The sequence below is a fragment of the Penicillium solitum genome (assembly GCF_028829755.1).
Source record: "Penicillium solitum strain IBT 25940 chromosome Unknown utg000005l_segment0_segment0, whole genome shotgun sequence".
NCBI lineage: Eukaryota > Fungi > Ascomycota > Eurotiomycetes > Eurotiales > Aspergillaceae > Penicillium > Penicillium solitum.
The window spans coordinates 1,878,220-1,892,289 of NW_027072125.1; the positions used below are offsets into that span (position 1 = coordinate 1,878,220).

Below are 14,070 nucleotides of genomic sequence, written 5' to 3' on the forward strand. Positions count from 1 at the left end.
GACAGCTTATCTTTGACAATTAAAGTGTCATAATTGAGGGTCACTTGCTTAACTTAATAGAGGTTTTTGTTACGAGAGCAAAAAAGCTGATCGCCTGGTACTCGGAAAAGTAACGAGTTTTGGGCAACCCAATAGTTTATATTACCTATTAGATCGTAGATCCATGTCATCATGGATTCTGCCCCAAGTGCACTTCTGGATTCTTTCTTTTCATCTCTTTTCCTCAACTTCGCTTGATTCCCCAGATCTGTAACGGGTAGGAATGACGGAGCGGACTATTCGACATCTCATCTTGCTGCAGTCACTTGCAGGTTCATCTGCCTGATATACCTCTCTTTTCGATCTCCGGTGCCGGCTTTGGGATTATCGTGAACTTACTCCGGAGATAACCAATTTTTTTTTCTTTCTTTTCTGATAAGAGTATGTGTCTCTCTTATCACCATGATCTCATCCAATGACTGACGCTGTATAATCAGAAAAATAAGAGGTCTAGGATAGAGATCCTAGATTACAGAGTAACACGTCCGGAGGGAGCTCCGTGAAGACCCTATCATCTCGTCTTTATCTCCGCTCTTATTTGCCCGATTACCGTGCCTCCAGGGCTAGTTCCGGTCCACATGGCTACCGTTATCACTATCCAGCCTTCGGGCTATGCCCAAACCCATTCCCCTGATCTCCGCCGAAAGACGGGCTCGACCCCAACGCTCTCGCCATCCCCCATCTCCATCAATTCGACCCTTCCCCGCGTACGGAATGGAGCTAGCTGTGACGCTTGTCTCCGCAGAAAGAGCAGGTGTGCCATGAACGAAATGGTCCACAAGTGCTACTCATGCGACTTTCATCGCCAGGATTGTACCTTCACTCTCACAGCCCAATCTGAGGTTACATCCAAGAAAAGGAAATTGGACGAGGGGCAGGAGCCCACAGAAGCAATTAAGCGGTATGGAATTCCAACCGGCTGGGGATATACTTCAGCTCCCTATATCGAGAGAAATTGTGCCCTAACAATCTCCAGACCCTCAACAATACAACCGACGCATTCTATCCCGGAGACCGAGCCTCACACATCAGCAGTGAACATGATTCGCCCCGGTTTCTTTAACCAGTCAACCCAGCATATTGGCATGACCACTGAGCTGGAGCCGACCTTGTTGGATTATCTTCCACTTGACCAATACGACGAATGCACAGTCTCGAACTCGCGCGTGCGGAGATGTGCCGACGACGGTACCTTCATGCGTGTCGTCGACACCGTGCCTGGCGGTGACTCGCAGGCCGTGTCACTTGATGTTATTGAGAGCCTGGTCGCTCCCTACGGCTCAACACTGATCGAGAAGTTCTTCGATCATGTACACCCCTCATTCCCAATTTTGATAGAGGAAGTGTTCCGCCAATCATACCGTGAGCGCCGTGGCCTTTCACCGCTACTACTCGCCGCAGTCTACGTCTTGACATTGAAGTTCGTCGATGTCGGTGCCGCCTCACAAACTGCGCGCAAACCCGATGCCGCACGGCTAGAGGCTTCGGCATTGAAGCTGCTGATGGATTCTTTGCAATTCCCCAGCGTCTCGACTATCCAAGCCGGGCTCCTGCTGACACAGAAGTCGACTCTAGCTACGGCATCATTAAATGGTCAACTAGTCACGGCCGCGTTCGAGCTAGGCCTGCATCAGGACTGCACGAACTGGCGTATGGAGACTTGGGAGAAGGGACTGAGGAAACGTCTCGCGTGGGCTTTATATATGCAGGATAAATGGTCGTCGCTGGTGCACGGCCGACCCTCGCATATTTTCGCCTTCAACTGGACGGTCAAGGATCTCGTGGAGCAGGACTTCTCGGATGCCTTTGCCTCCGGCACTGACTCCTCGCACGATGAAACCGCCGTCGGCCACGGCCCTCTTCTTTTCTGCCACATGGTCGCACTAACAACCATTCTCTCCGACATCCTCGACCGTTTCTATACATTGCACGCCATCGAAGAGTTCGCCGCCGCCGGAAACCAGCGTACACGCATGATTTTAGAAAAGGCCAAACCAGCCCAAATCCGTCTGAAGGACTGGTTCTCCTCCCTCCCACCATCCCTCAAGATGGAAACCTCAACTGGCGAACTCGTCGAAACAATAACAGACGAACACGCCCGCAACGGCGCCCTCCACCTCGCCTACTTCGCCACCGAAATAACCCTACACCGTTGCATCGTTCGCTCCCTCCTAGCCGAAGGCACAGACCAGTACCTCGCGCACATTTGCCGCTCCGCCGCAAAGACCCGCCTGATCTCCGCAATGGACTTTGTCAACCGTCTCCGCCCTGCTCACCTCCGCTCTTTCTGGCCCGCCTCCGCCCGCACCAACTTCTCCCTCATCGGCTCCTTCGGCATGCTCCTTCGCATCACCGCCCCGACAAACGAGGAGGCAGACTTCTACCGCGTCCGGCTGTGTGAATACCGCTGGACTCTAGGAGTTAGCCACAAGAACGCCGAATTCATGGGCTTTGCCTTGCGAAGTCTGGATAATGCCACCGCGCTCCACAAGCACGTCCCCGAAAAGCCGGGGATTGCAGAGCTCATGGCTTCATCTGGCAAGAACGCGCCGCCGCGCATGCCGACTTCGGCGCTTGGCTCTTACGATGAGGCTATGATGGATGCCGCCGGCACGGCCGCTTCCAGTTCGGTTATGTCGGGGCTTGCGTCGCCAGCTACCTCTGTTAGTGATATGGAGGATGATGGGGAGGCGTCCATGGCGCCCCTGTGATCACGACCACCTATCCTCCCATCTCTTCCATCTTTTCGCCTCAGCTTCATATTTCCCTACCTCCGCCCCGACCTCACATCTTACCTCATTTCCAACCTTTTTTTGACTCCTTCTCATGACTCCCCTTCTGCTCTGGCGTTTTCTCGGGAATTTGTTCTTGATTTTCTGAGATGAAGCGCTTGATTATTTTTTGAAATTATTGATTATGGATGCATCTACCCCATGCACCGAGTCTGCTTGCACCGCGGACTAAAACCTGTTACGTTGTGACGACGGAATTACCCTGGCTTTGGAATATCTGGATTGGACCGGATTTTGATTATGCTTCGTGCTTGCTTTGGGGTTTTACTTTTCGCCAATGTCTCTAGACAGGAATTATGTATATAGATTGGATGATGAATTATGATTTTATTTTTTAACAATGATGTTGGCCCTGCGTATCTGAGTGTAGTACCTAGATAGTAATCTCCTCGCAAAGCGATGTTGGTTTCAGCTTTGAGATTTGGACGATTTTCCCTCGGTGTTATGTCCGAGTGCTTTCCGAAATATGTAGCTAATGGAAGTCAAGAAGCGTTATCCATGGAGACTCTGAAGTCGCTGATGCCATGGTCCTTAATGGATGCCTCAGCACAACATAGAAGGGATATTCTTTGGGGCAGAAGTCATACATGGTCTTTGTCTGGATGCCATATGTACGTGTGAGGTTGATTAAACCGATGCCGAACCGCAAGATGGCAAAGGTTTGATGCTTGATTTGGTACATAAATCCAACCCGTCGCATTCCGATGTCTTCATTCTAATACAGACCACCCCAAGCTGGTTATTCTTGATCAGGTTGGCAACCTAAGTGCTCTTGAATTTGTCGGGGTCCATAGAGAGAAGCCCCTCTCTCCTCGGAACAATGGCGTTCGGGGCATCGGCAAATATCGGAGGGTTCTGGGTGGAATCCAAGAAAAAGATGAAGTCAGTAATGCCCATCGAGACATTCATAGGTCAAGTGAAAAGAGCAAATTGAACTTACATTAGAGATGACAAGGAGCCACTCAAGAGATTGTGTTTGGTCGTTGAACATTTGAAAGTTGCCTTTGTAGGACGGACACTCGGGATTTAGAACACCCTTTTCCAACTTCATCGAGTCTGATGTCGATGCAAGCTCCGGGGCAGTTTGAATTCAAGCTTGACCACTTCACTCCCGTCATACCCCTCACTAAGCTGCTGGTTTTAATGGGCAATCAGGATAAATCGAAATGAGCGGAAGCCGAGATCTTAGAAGACCGGGTCATTGGTGACTTCAAGCGCACTAGCGCTGTCACCGGAACCGGTGTGGTGATTTCGATCTGCGGCAGGTTTTCGCCATCAGACATGTAATCAAGGTAGTCGGGGGTCTCCAGGCTCTCGTGGTATGCCTAGGCAGTGTTGCCAGAATGTGAGAAGGTAATAGAGTATCTCAAGGTCTCCCTCATGAATATGCCTGAGCAGGCGGCTGGGTTTTGTTCTGGATCATTGATGACTTCAAGTGTATTGACACCATCTTGGGCCTTCGTGATGAAATCATTGGATATGGGGGTATTTATAGATGAGGATTGTGTTACACCATGAAAGACATCCCAAGAGATACCTGGGAGACACCTGAAAAGACCTCCGAAAAGATACCTGGAAGGATTTCTGAAAAGGCCTAATAGATGGATATCAAAAAAGTCCACGGGTAGAAATATGCTTCATCAATTAGGACTTTTGCTATCATTTTCCCGTCTCCCCTCCCTCGCCCTATCAGGTATCGGTCTCTTGAGGTCACTGTTTTGATGGTTTCTATAGTTCCCGTGACTTCTTAGTCTGACCCTTCTCACTATTCCTATCATAAATACTACACATGGGATGTCTCCATATAATACACGAAGGTAGCACTAACAGTACGCTCAGACCCAGTGGTTGGGAGGATTTATTTCTTCGACACACTTGGTATACTCTCAACTAAAAGAAAGAGAACTCATTCCCACCCCCAAACGCGAAATCCTCCAAAACACTCGGATCCACTAAATTAGCCAGCATCTCTGCCCGTGTTCGATCGGGTTGTGTGTGTGTGCCATTGCTGAACAGCGAAAAGAAAAAATCCCCGTCGTCCAGATCCGTATTTTGTTCCAGAATAGACGACGGTGTGTCGAGGGATAATTCATGCGTGTTTGTAGGCAATGTCCCTGCTGGTAAGGCGATCTCGCCTCCTATTGGCATTGAATTTGGAGCCGAATGTTTTCGCGCTAATGGGGTTGCAGCTGCAGCTACTCGAGACGAATTTATGATTCTTGTTGGGGATGAATATGGCCCTCCGAGTCTAGGAAGTTGGCTTTGGCTTTGACTTTGACTTCGGTCTTGGGTGTGGTTTGGTCCGTGGGGAGACCGTCGTCTTCTAGCTAGACATGTGCGCGCAACCTCCAGGACTTCGCGGAGCATCTCGGCGCAGCGACGGGCGACGATGATGTCGCCCATGGAGGAGAAGATTTCGAGGGATTTTTCGACGTCTTCGAGGAGCTCGTCGTCTGGGAGGCCTGGGTAGTTTGAGAGGATGAGATGGAGGAGTATCATTGACCCGTAGAGTGCATAGGTCGTGTTGTACCACCTGTTAAATTGGGTTGTTAATTGTGCTCTCCCACGGGAGTAAGAGGTAGGGCGACTGACCAAGTGCGAATATAGGTCATATGCATGAAGGACTCGTATTGCATATTAATACTCATCCGGGCGGCAGTGAGACACGTATGTAAATGGATGGAAAGGTCCGGAGATGAAGTGCCCGTATTTGCAGTTGCTGCTACAAGAAATGGCCTGTGGATGAGGATTCGAGTATTGTAATATCCTAAACACGAAGTTCGATTAGGGACTCTTTCTAGGATGTGTTGAATTGGAACATGGAGCGTGTAGAGGGAAACTCACTCAACCTCAGGACCAATTTCTGTTTGAACGCCCATTCGGGGTCATTCAGTGCATGTGCATCTAGATTCAAGAAAGCCGGCAGCGTTTCTTTCCACTCAAGAAGTCGCTGGTCAAGTGCCATAGCTAGGCGGGACTTATCGGCCATTGTCCGCCGCATGGAGTGGTATAGTTGATGAGATGCCTCGGACATAATTTGGGCTAGGGCAACCATTGCCGGGATCATCGCTATGTCGTTGTCTTCGGCATCAGGGTCGAGGTTATCGGCATCAACCTGATTCTGTCAGGATTGCACAGTGCAAATTGAGGAATGGCACCTACTTTTAGTTTGGGGAGGGAGGTCTGGTAATAATGTAACTCTTTCATGCTGTCCAGACGTCCCGAGGAACAACACATTTCTCTGGGGATCGATGTTAGTATCATTTTCGGGAAGTACAATCCTCGAGATAGGCGCTCACATTTCATGGGAGTAGATACACCTAGATAGAAGCGTTAGTATTTTACTATCTATGCTAGCTTTGGGGTCAAGACTTACCACCAGGTGCGTCTAGCTTCTCGTCTCACGCTGGGAGGCAGAGAAGACATGCTCGAGCCGAGACCAATAGCCGCTGCTGTGCGGACAGCCATCCCGCTGTACATATAACAGCTATGGGGCTGCAACGAATTTTGACGGAACACACTCTAAGAGAAACGTCAGTCTCCCTCTGATATAGGATCAACAAAGACGTACCAGAAGAAGAAGAGTCTGAGCAGACTCCAAACAGGAACTCTCAAAAACATCACCTAGAGTCCGTTTTGCGAGGCCGAAGAAGAGTTTTGCAAAGTCAAGAGCTGTGAACCTAGGTCCTCTCCGAGCTCGTTGTATCTGACTCGAATCGACAAATTGCTGACAAAAATGTTCTAGTAAGGAGGTCTCGTTCGGGCTCGCATTGATCGCGCCCAAAGCAACGACCGCAAAGTATAAACCGGCAAACTTCGTGGCCCCTCGGAAGAGTCCCTGGCGAGTTGAAATTGACCAAGCTTCATTTTCACAGCGTTGCATAAAAGTGCCTTTAGAAAGTAGTGGGTGGATGTAATGCTTGTTCGCAAAGTAGCTGCCAATGAATGTTTTCTCGATCTCCGTCTGTGCACTCTCTGTAAGGCGAGGGAATAATGACTCCAGGCTGGTATCTTGATCTTTTAATCCTGGTCAGAAACTTCTCGTATGGACTGTGGTAGACATTGAAAGGCAAAAGGGGCATCTACCATTGCTCATTGTCGGGGTCCTATTTCTGAGGCCGTCTAAATCTGGCGGACTTCTCTCTGTTGCGAAGTCCACTCCATCATGGGATTGGGGCGAAGGATGCCCGATGTAATCTGCATTATAAAGCAAATTCACAATTGAAAGTTGTGATTTGCATGATCTCCTGTTACCTTTGCTGTGCCTCGTTTCTGGCGATAAAGGCTGAGATGGTGGATTAGGATAGTTGGGTGAAGCTGGAATTTGTCGAGGGGTCTCATCAAATCGAGTTTGATCTCTAAGCTCTTGATGGTGTGCTCTTGCGTATAGATTCCCCAGAAAGGCTAGGTTTGACGAGTTACCATAAAACTCGGTCCCATTAGTATGCAGATTGACCCCGCTTAACCCATCTCTTGAGGCAGCATCACCTAGCTCGGAATTTGAGACTGGAGAGGCAGTCAGTTTAGTTATTCTGGTATTGCGGAAGGTGCTTACTTTGTGAAGTATCGGATAGCCCGGTCGATCCGATCGTTGTTTTGGGTGTGGTGTCGAGACGGCCCCTCAACAGACTTGGAGACTGGGCCTGGGGAGAGCCAATTGATAGTGTCTTCTCGGGGTTGTTCGTGCCTCTGAGTGTCTCAGTTTGATGTATGCCCGGCCATGGAGATGGCCTAATGCTACTTTGGCTTTGCATCTAGTCAGAGACGCTTGGAAATAGATACGATGAAAATCCTAACCTTTGATCACATTCCTTGGCATCTCGTTTCCTTTTATTCGAATCCACGGGGGTTCCGCGCCCACCAGAAGTGCGGAATACGCAGTCAAACGAGTGATCTGTCTCTGGGTCAACTATTGCCTTGGTATTTCAGGACGCGGGACTGATACATGCGCAATAAGAGCAGGGCTGGGCTTGATCGCACTAGTTCTCATTGTTAGAGTAGATATATCTTGGGAAAGGGCAGCACAAAAAAAAGACTGCAATTTCAACGTGGAGTTCGTCCTACCTTAGTCTTCCGAGCACGGCAGGTTTCGCATGCCCGCGAGGCCCGCGGCACACGGCGTTGCGAAGCCCATCGTGCTTTCCCTTCGGACGCGCTCATGGCTATTACAACAGATTTATGTGCTTTGAGAAGCGAACGGTGATCTCCCCCCGCCTAATCTCATGAAAATTGGCCCAAGTGGAACACCCCCTTTACCGAACCAATCGCCAATCTTCAACTTCCTCACCTCTCGTGGGGGGATTTTGCGGGGTCTGGGGAATAATTCGGATGTTATTGTCTGTTTGAAGAAAACAGGGGATTTATACAAAGGAATTCTATATTTTGATCTCACTACTACAAAGGTATATATGTTATTGAGAGGAATGGGCCATGAGCCCCATATGAGATAGTTGGTTTCTCCCTTGTTATTCACTTGGAATATATTGGAATATTGAGTCTATGGCTTTCACTTATAAGTACATAGTTAACTAGTTTTATATTTAAGAACATGTTTGAGTGATACCAAGGTACGAAGTACCACCTGGGCATATATATGCTGTTCCGACGGAAGACAATCTTCCGACGGATAAGACTCGACGTAGTTTCAGCACCTTCAAGTCATACATGGATACATTGACACAGATGTATGGGTTATCAGTAGTTTTAACAATATTAGAATATGGAATCTACATATGTCATTATCTATAGTATAACTAAGTTAAATAAGTTATCAAAGATTAGCCCTGGAGATCCATGGATGACTAGGTGACTTATCTCTCCGATACCCCGATTACTCCGATGCAAGGCGTCAGATAGCGGGTAAACCAGGCGAGTTGATATCAGCTTGGACTCAATACACCTCCAGGGTATATAACATGCGTGGTATCCCGTTTAATAGTATATTTTATAATTCATACTCAATCCTAACACACTTCTACCAATCTTATATCATTGATTATCGGATCAGCTTCCTATCCATTCAAACAAACCTTCAACATGGCCTTCGATCAGAACACTTTACGATCGCACTTCTGCCATGCGCTTTCGGAAATGTATAAGAGCGAAGTCCCTCTATACGGAGATCTAATCGATGTAGTCTGGGAGGCAGACGCAAAAACTGTTCAAAACAGCCAGAATATCGAGGGTCATCGCGTTATAAACCCAGATGATATCTTGCCCGCTCGGCATCGTGTCGAGAGACATGGAGCCATTCGACTGGGGACAGCACATGAACTGGCCACAATTCGTCGCATGTTTGCTGTGATGGGCATGCACCCTGTGGGCTACTACGACCTCAGCCTCGCTGGGTTCCCCATGCACGCTACCGCCTTCCGACCAAACACCCAAGAGGCGCTTGATAAGAACCCATTTCGCGTATTCACAACAGTCTTGCGGATGGAACTGTTGACAGAAAGCACTCGGAAACTAGCGCAGAAAGCGCTAGAGCAAAGAAACATCTTCACACCCAGACTGCTTGCCCTGTTGGATATCGCAGAGAGCCAGGGCTTTTTGACACCAGATCAATGCAAAGAGCTCATTAGTAATGGTCTAGAGACATTCCGATGGCACTCGAAAGCAACAGTCACCCTTGAAGAATACGAGCAGCTCAAAGCCGAGCATCCTCTGGTTGCGGATGTCGTCTCTTTTCCCAACTCCCATATCAACCACTTAACGCCCCGAACGATTGATATCGATCTTGTACAACAATTGATGTTAGATCACGGAATGCCCGCCAAGGATCGTATCGAGGGACCGCCAAAACGATCGTGTCCAATTCTTCTACGGCAAACAAGCTTCAAAGCGCTGGAGGAAACTGTCTATTTCAGGGACTCGTCCGGTTCCTATGTGAAGGGCTTCCACACAGCACGCTTTGGTGAAGTGGAGCAACGAGGCTATGCTTTGACCCGAAAAGGGCGCCAGCTTTACGATCGAATCTTGAACCGAGTCAATACAGAAGCCGCGGAGAGTGGATTGAAAGGGAAGACCTATGACACGCTACTGGAAGAGCGTTTCAAAGAATTTCCCGATAGTCTTTCAGAGCTTCATGATCTGAGGCTGGGATATTTCACTTATCGGTTGACACCACTGGGTGATCAGTCGGTCAACGAAAGCTTTGTATTATCGGAAGAGCCCATCTCACTTCAGGATCTTCTGGATAAGCAGATCTTGAGTTATGAGGCCATCACATACGAAGACTTCCTTCCTTTGTCTGCGGGAGGAATTTTCAATTCCAACCTGGGTGGTGTCTCCCAGTCCAAGCAACTGATAATGAGCGCGGATCCGGATCTCGATGGTTTCCAGCACCTCCTTGGGAAATGTGTGGCAGATGAGTTCCATCTATATGCCGAGATGCAACAGAAATCATTGGAAACTTGCCGAGAGAAACTGCGGTTAAAGGAGATTATAGAATGAAGCGCTTTATAGTAACGGCGCCTATTTGAATTCTCACTTTTATTAAACACGAATGTGTTTTTCGGTATATCATGATTAAGCGGTTGAGCTTTCCATAGGTGGTGCTTTTGATATTCACGTTTATAGCGGAGTATCCATATATAATGAATCTGTTCATATAATCATGTCTACGGTGTTATTAGCTATTCATTCAAAGCAAAGCTTCTTGTCAGAAACAACTTCGGCGTTTCCAAGCCCTTGCCACCTTGTGAATTCTCAGCCTCTCAACCAAATACTTCGATATCCAAACGGGAATATCTTACGATCTCCGATCCCCATGATCTCTGATCATTTGAAATGGTGAATCGAAATTCGCCTCGCCTTATCAAGTTTCCCATCCGACTGGCCGGAACTGGAATGGTTACCCACCATGCATCAGCGACATGCATGATGGGACGCAAGAATGACACGATGGCTGTGGTTGGCAACCATGCCAATGTGTATAGTGTGCGAGGGTTGAAAGTTGTCGATGCCAGCAGTCTCCCATTCTGCCGCCGGGCCACCCCCAATCGATTGTGTATACATTCGCTGGGAAGATTGCGGAGGATATATTGGGCTTTGTTGAATGAAAATCAACGTTGATGCCATGATGACTAGCTCAAGCACCGGGAAGAGCCTATATCTATTTAATGACACCCTACACCACGACAATAAACAGGTCTTCTGAAAAAATTCAATACTATAGAATACAATGCATACAGAGAACAGCCCAAATCGATCTATCTGTACAATATGCCGCAAAGATACCAATGCATCGCGGCAAGACAATTACCAACAGCCCAAAGATCAGACCATATCTCGAGTAATACCGTCAATGCCTCAAACTACTGTCGGATCATGGTCCGGCATCACATTTTCGCCTGAAAAAAGCTTCTCCCAAACACCGAACAACCCAATTATGACCGGGGTTCAATTACTGAGCTGTCCGCTGAGTCTTCCACGACCACCGCACCTTCAGCCAACAACTCATCCGGCGTCTTCACCCGCACATCCATGACACGCAGGAGTGTGTAGCGGTGCTTGCTCTTAGCCTGCTTAACGTGCCGTTGTCTCCGCTTAGTCTTCTCCTTGATGCGCAGCGGCTCTGCGTCCACACCCGTCACACGAACACGGCACTCGTAGATACGCTCGTCGATAGTCGGCGTACCCTTCATTGTGAAATCGCGGGATCCAAGTGCTGAAGCACGGTTGAAGCGCAGAATATCGCCCGCCTTGACCTTGGGCATGAGGAAAGGCAACCGAATGTGATCACCTTCTGTCAAGAGGTATGGTCGTGCGTGCAATTGAGCGACGACGTAGTGCGGCTTCTGGCCGGCAAGATGGGGGAGCTGTGACATGAGAGATTTTGTCACTTCGAGAGGGGAGTTGAAAGTCGGGGCAACGGGTTGTTTTGCAATGGGGACGTGTGCGCGTGTTTGGGGTGTCATGGTGGTTTCGTCGAAAGTGGAGGCCTTGACGCCCTGGTGAGACTTTGGTTGGGTATCTTGGGCCCGGGGAGTGGCGCTGAGAGGTGATTCAGGGTGACTAGATGCCGGTTGGCTCTGAGGTTGTTGCGAATTCATCAAAGATGCACTCTGGTGAAGGCATGCTCGTTGCTGCAGGGGAGCCGCGGATGAAATTGTAGATGGCGCAGTCCAGCGCAGTTCGGAGGCGAGGCTCCGTAGAGCAGAGCGTGAAAACATGTTGACTGACCGCTTGCCAATGCTCAATGATCGAGAGTGGAAGTGGTTCACGGAGGTTGATATCCGAGATAGAAGAGCGGCTTCCCCGTAACTAGAGAAATTCACTACTTGCGCAAATGGCCGCTTTGTCACCCGTAGTATCACGTGATGTTCCTCCAGCTGACTCGAGAGTGTAGATTTGCAGCGAGAAGAGACCAATATGGTGATAGTGAGTTATATCTTCTAATTTCAAAGAAGCTACTTTTCTACCCCCAATTTTCTGCCGTTCGTCGGTTTTTTTTGCTTTTAATATTTACAAGTTGAAGAGGTCGAGAAACGACCTTACGATAAGAAGCGTCACGTGCCTCGCTATCTTTTCCCGCATCACAACTTTTTCGGTCTCGATTAGATCTTCAAGGCAAGAACTTCATCACCCATTCACCTCGTGTTGTTCATTCGTCGTTCATCATGGTAAGCTTCTAATGATTTCTCGATCTCCCAATGTTCAATTTCATCAATTCACTAACTTTTTTCCTACCTACAGCCTCAGAACGAGTTCGTCCCTCCCCGCCAGCCACCGCCCGATCTCCAACTGACATTTTCCCTCCAGGTATATCGAGCGCTGGCAGAAGCAGCACGGCAAGCGCCTCGATCACGATGAGCGCATGCGCAAGCGTCAGGCTCGTGAGGGACACAAGGCGTCCCACGATGCCCAGAACCTGCGTGGTCTGCGGGCCAAGCTGTACCAGCAGAATCGCCACAAGGAGAAGATTCAAATGAAGAAGCGCATCAAGGCCCAGGAAGAGAAGAACGTCAAGTCCGCCGCACCCGACGAGCCTTCCAAGACTCCTCTGCCCCAGTACCTGCTCGATCGTTCGCAGGAGACCAACGCCAAGGCCCTCTCCAGTGCTATCAAGAACAAGCGTAACGAGAAGGCTGCTAAGTTCGCTGTTCCCCTGCCTAAGGTCAAGGGTATTAGCGAGGAGGAGATGTTCAAGGTTATCAACACCGGAAAGAAGACTCACAAGAAGGCCTGGAAGCGTATGATCACCAAGCCTACTTTCGTCGGTAACGACTTCACCCGTCGTCCCGTCAAGTACGAGCGGTTCATTCGTCCCATGGGTCTGCGTTACAAGAAGTGTAACGTCACACAGTATGTTTTACCCTTGGCGGGAGAATGCCCACTCTCCGGTTTATTTTGGTTGGATATGGTATATTGACTTTTTTTTTCAGTCCCGAGCTTGCTGTCACCGTGCAGCTCCCCATCCTGTCCGTCAAGAAGAACCCCCAGAACCCTCTCTATACCCAGCTGGGTGTCTTGACCAAGGGAACAATCATTGAGGTCAACGTCTCCGAGTTGGGTCTTGTTACCACTTCCGGTAAGGTTGTCTGGGGTAAATGGGCCCAGGTGACCAACACCCCTGAGAACGACGGTTGTGTCAATGCGTGAGTTACTTCGATCATTCCTATTGTCTATGTTATATCTCAAACTAACCTGAAATAGGGTCCTCCTTGTCTAATTTGACCACAAGCACTTCCTCTACATTCCCGGCAGGCACCCGCCTGTCTTCGATACCTCCATGCTCAGGCAGTTCTATATTTCCCTTTCTTGATACATACGGTCTATCAAGACTGTTCTATTCTTGGGCGGTGTTAATGGCGCAAAGTCAAGTCCATTGATTTCAAACGAAAAGTATTCCGCATGTTTGGCTTTTGAATGGACATAGCTAGTTTTTAGATAGTCAGGCATTTATCAACTATGATTTTATGAAGACAAGCAGCATCTCCATTGTAAGAGATTATAAGATCATGGATCAAAGACATGATCGGATTTCCAAGTAGCCCATAGGATAAATAACACGTGGACGCAGTATAGTATCCAAGCAATGAAGATAAACAAAGGTTGTCAATTAAACATCCTAACCAAATTGAATGTTATTGTCACTCTAATAACGCTTATACTAGAACAGTACCCACTCGGATGAAGGAGAAAAGATGAAAAAGGCTAATGAAATGGATCATGTACGGGAATGAAAATCAACACGCTGCGCTGAACCGAGAGTCGTCAATAAATACCCACCATAAGG

The 14,070-nt window shown here is 48.6% G+C and overlaps 6 protein-coding genes across 6 annotated transcripts; 3 read left to right on the plus strand and 3 right to left on the minus strand.

Annotated features, from left to right (window-relative positions):
- Nucleotides 1-617: 617 nt before the first annotated feature.
- N7455_008329 (putative C6 transcription factor (OTam)) lies at nt 618-2,750 on the plus strand (the record flags this gene model as incomplete). Its single annotated transcript, XM_065605852.1, has 2 exons — nt 618-940; nt 1,016-2,750. The coding sequence occupies 2 exons, from the start codon at nt 618-620 to the stop codon at nt 2,748-2,750; spliced, it is 2,058 nt and encodes a 685-aa protein (XP_065460801.1).
- Nucleotides 2,751-3,593: 843 nt separating this feature from the next.
- N7455_008330 (uncharacterized protein) lies at nt 3,594-3,882 on the minus strand (the record flags this gene model as incomplete). The annotated part of the gene is made up of 2 exons (XM_065605853.1): nt 3,594-3,686; nt 3,772-3,882. The coding sequence occupies 2 exons, from the start codon at nt 3,880-3,882 to the stop codon at nt 3,594-3,596; spliced, it is 204 nt and encodes a 67-aa protein (XP_065460802.1).
- Nucleotides 3,883-4,721: 839 nt separating this feature from the next.
- N7455_008331 (fungal specific transcription factor domain-containing protein) lies at nt 4,722-7,585 on the minus strand (the record flags this gene model as incomplete). The annotated part of the gene is made up of 10 exons (XM_040959118.2): nt 4,722-5,364; nt 5,424-5,598; nt 5,676-5,946; nt 5,994-6,072; nt 6,131-6,151; nt 6,208-6,353; nt 6,403-6,848; nt 6,918-7,028; nt 7,086-7,337; nt 7,387-7,585. 10 exons carry the CDS (start codon nt 7,583-7,585, stop codon nt 4,722-4,724), a joined length of 2,343 nt encoding a protein of 780 aa, XP_040810435.2.
- Nucleotides 7,586-8,867: 1,282 nt separating this feature from the next.
- Nucleotides 8,868-10,283, plus strand: N7455_008332 (VOC family protein; the record flags this gene model as incomplete). The annotated part of the gene is made up of 1 exon (XM_040959092.2): nt 8,868-10,283. The coding sequence occupies one exon, from the start codon at nt 8,868-8,870 to the stop codon at nt 10,281-10,283; it is 1,416 nt and encodes a 471-aa protein (XP_040810433.2).
- A 935-nt stretch (nt 10,284-11,218) lies between these two features.
- On the minus strand, nt 11,219-12,004 carry N7455_008333 (mitochondrial 54S ribosomal protein bL21m; the record flags this gene model as incomplete). Its single annotated transcript, XM_040959165.2, has 1 exon — nt 11,219-12,004. The coding sequence occupies one exon, from the start codon at nt 12,002-12,004 to the stop codon at nt 11,219-11,221; it is 786 nt and encodes a 261-aa protein (XP_040810427.2).
- A 447-nt stretch (nt 12,005-12,451) lies between these two features.
- Nucleotides 12,452-13,503, plus strand: N7455_008334 (rRNA-processing protein NSA2; the record flags this gene model as incomplete). The annotated part of the gene is made up of 5 exons (XM_065605854.1): nt 12,452-12,454; nt 12,528-12,538; nt 12,594-13,136; nt 13,217-13,429; nt 13,488-13,503. The coding sequence occupies 5 exons, from the start codon at nt 12,452-12,454 to the stop codon at nt 13,501-13,503; spliced, it is 786 nt and encodes a 261-aa protein (XP_065460803.1).
- Nucleotides 13,504-14,070: the final 567 nt, after the last annotated feature.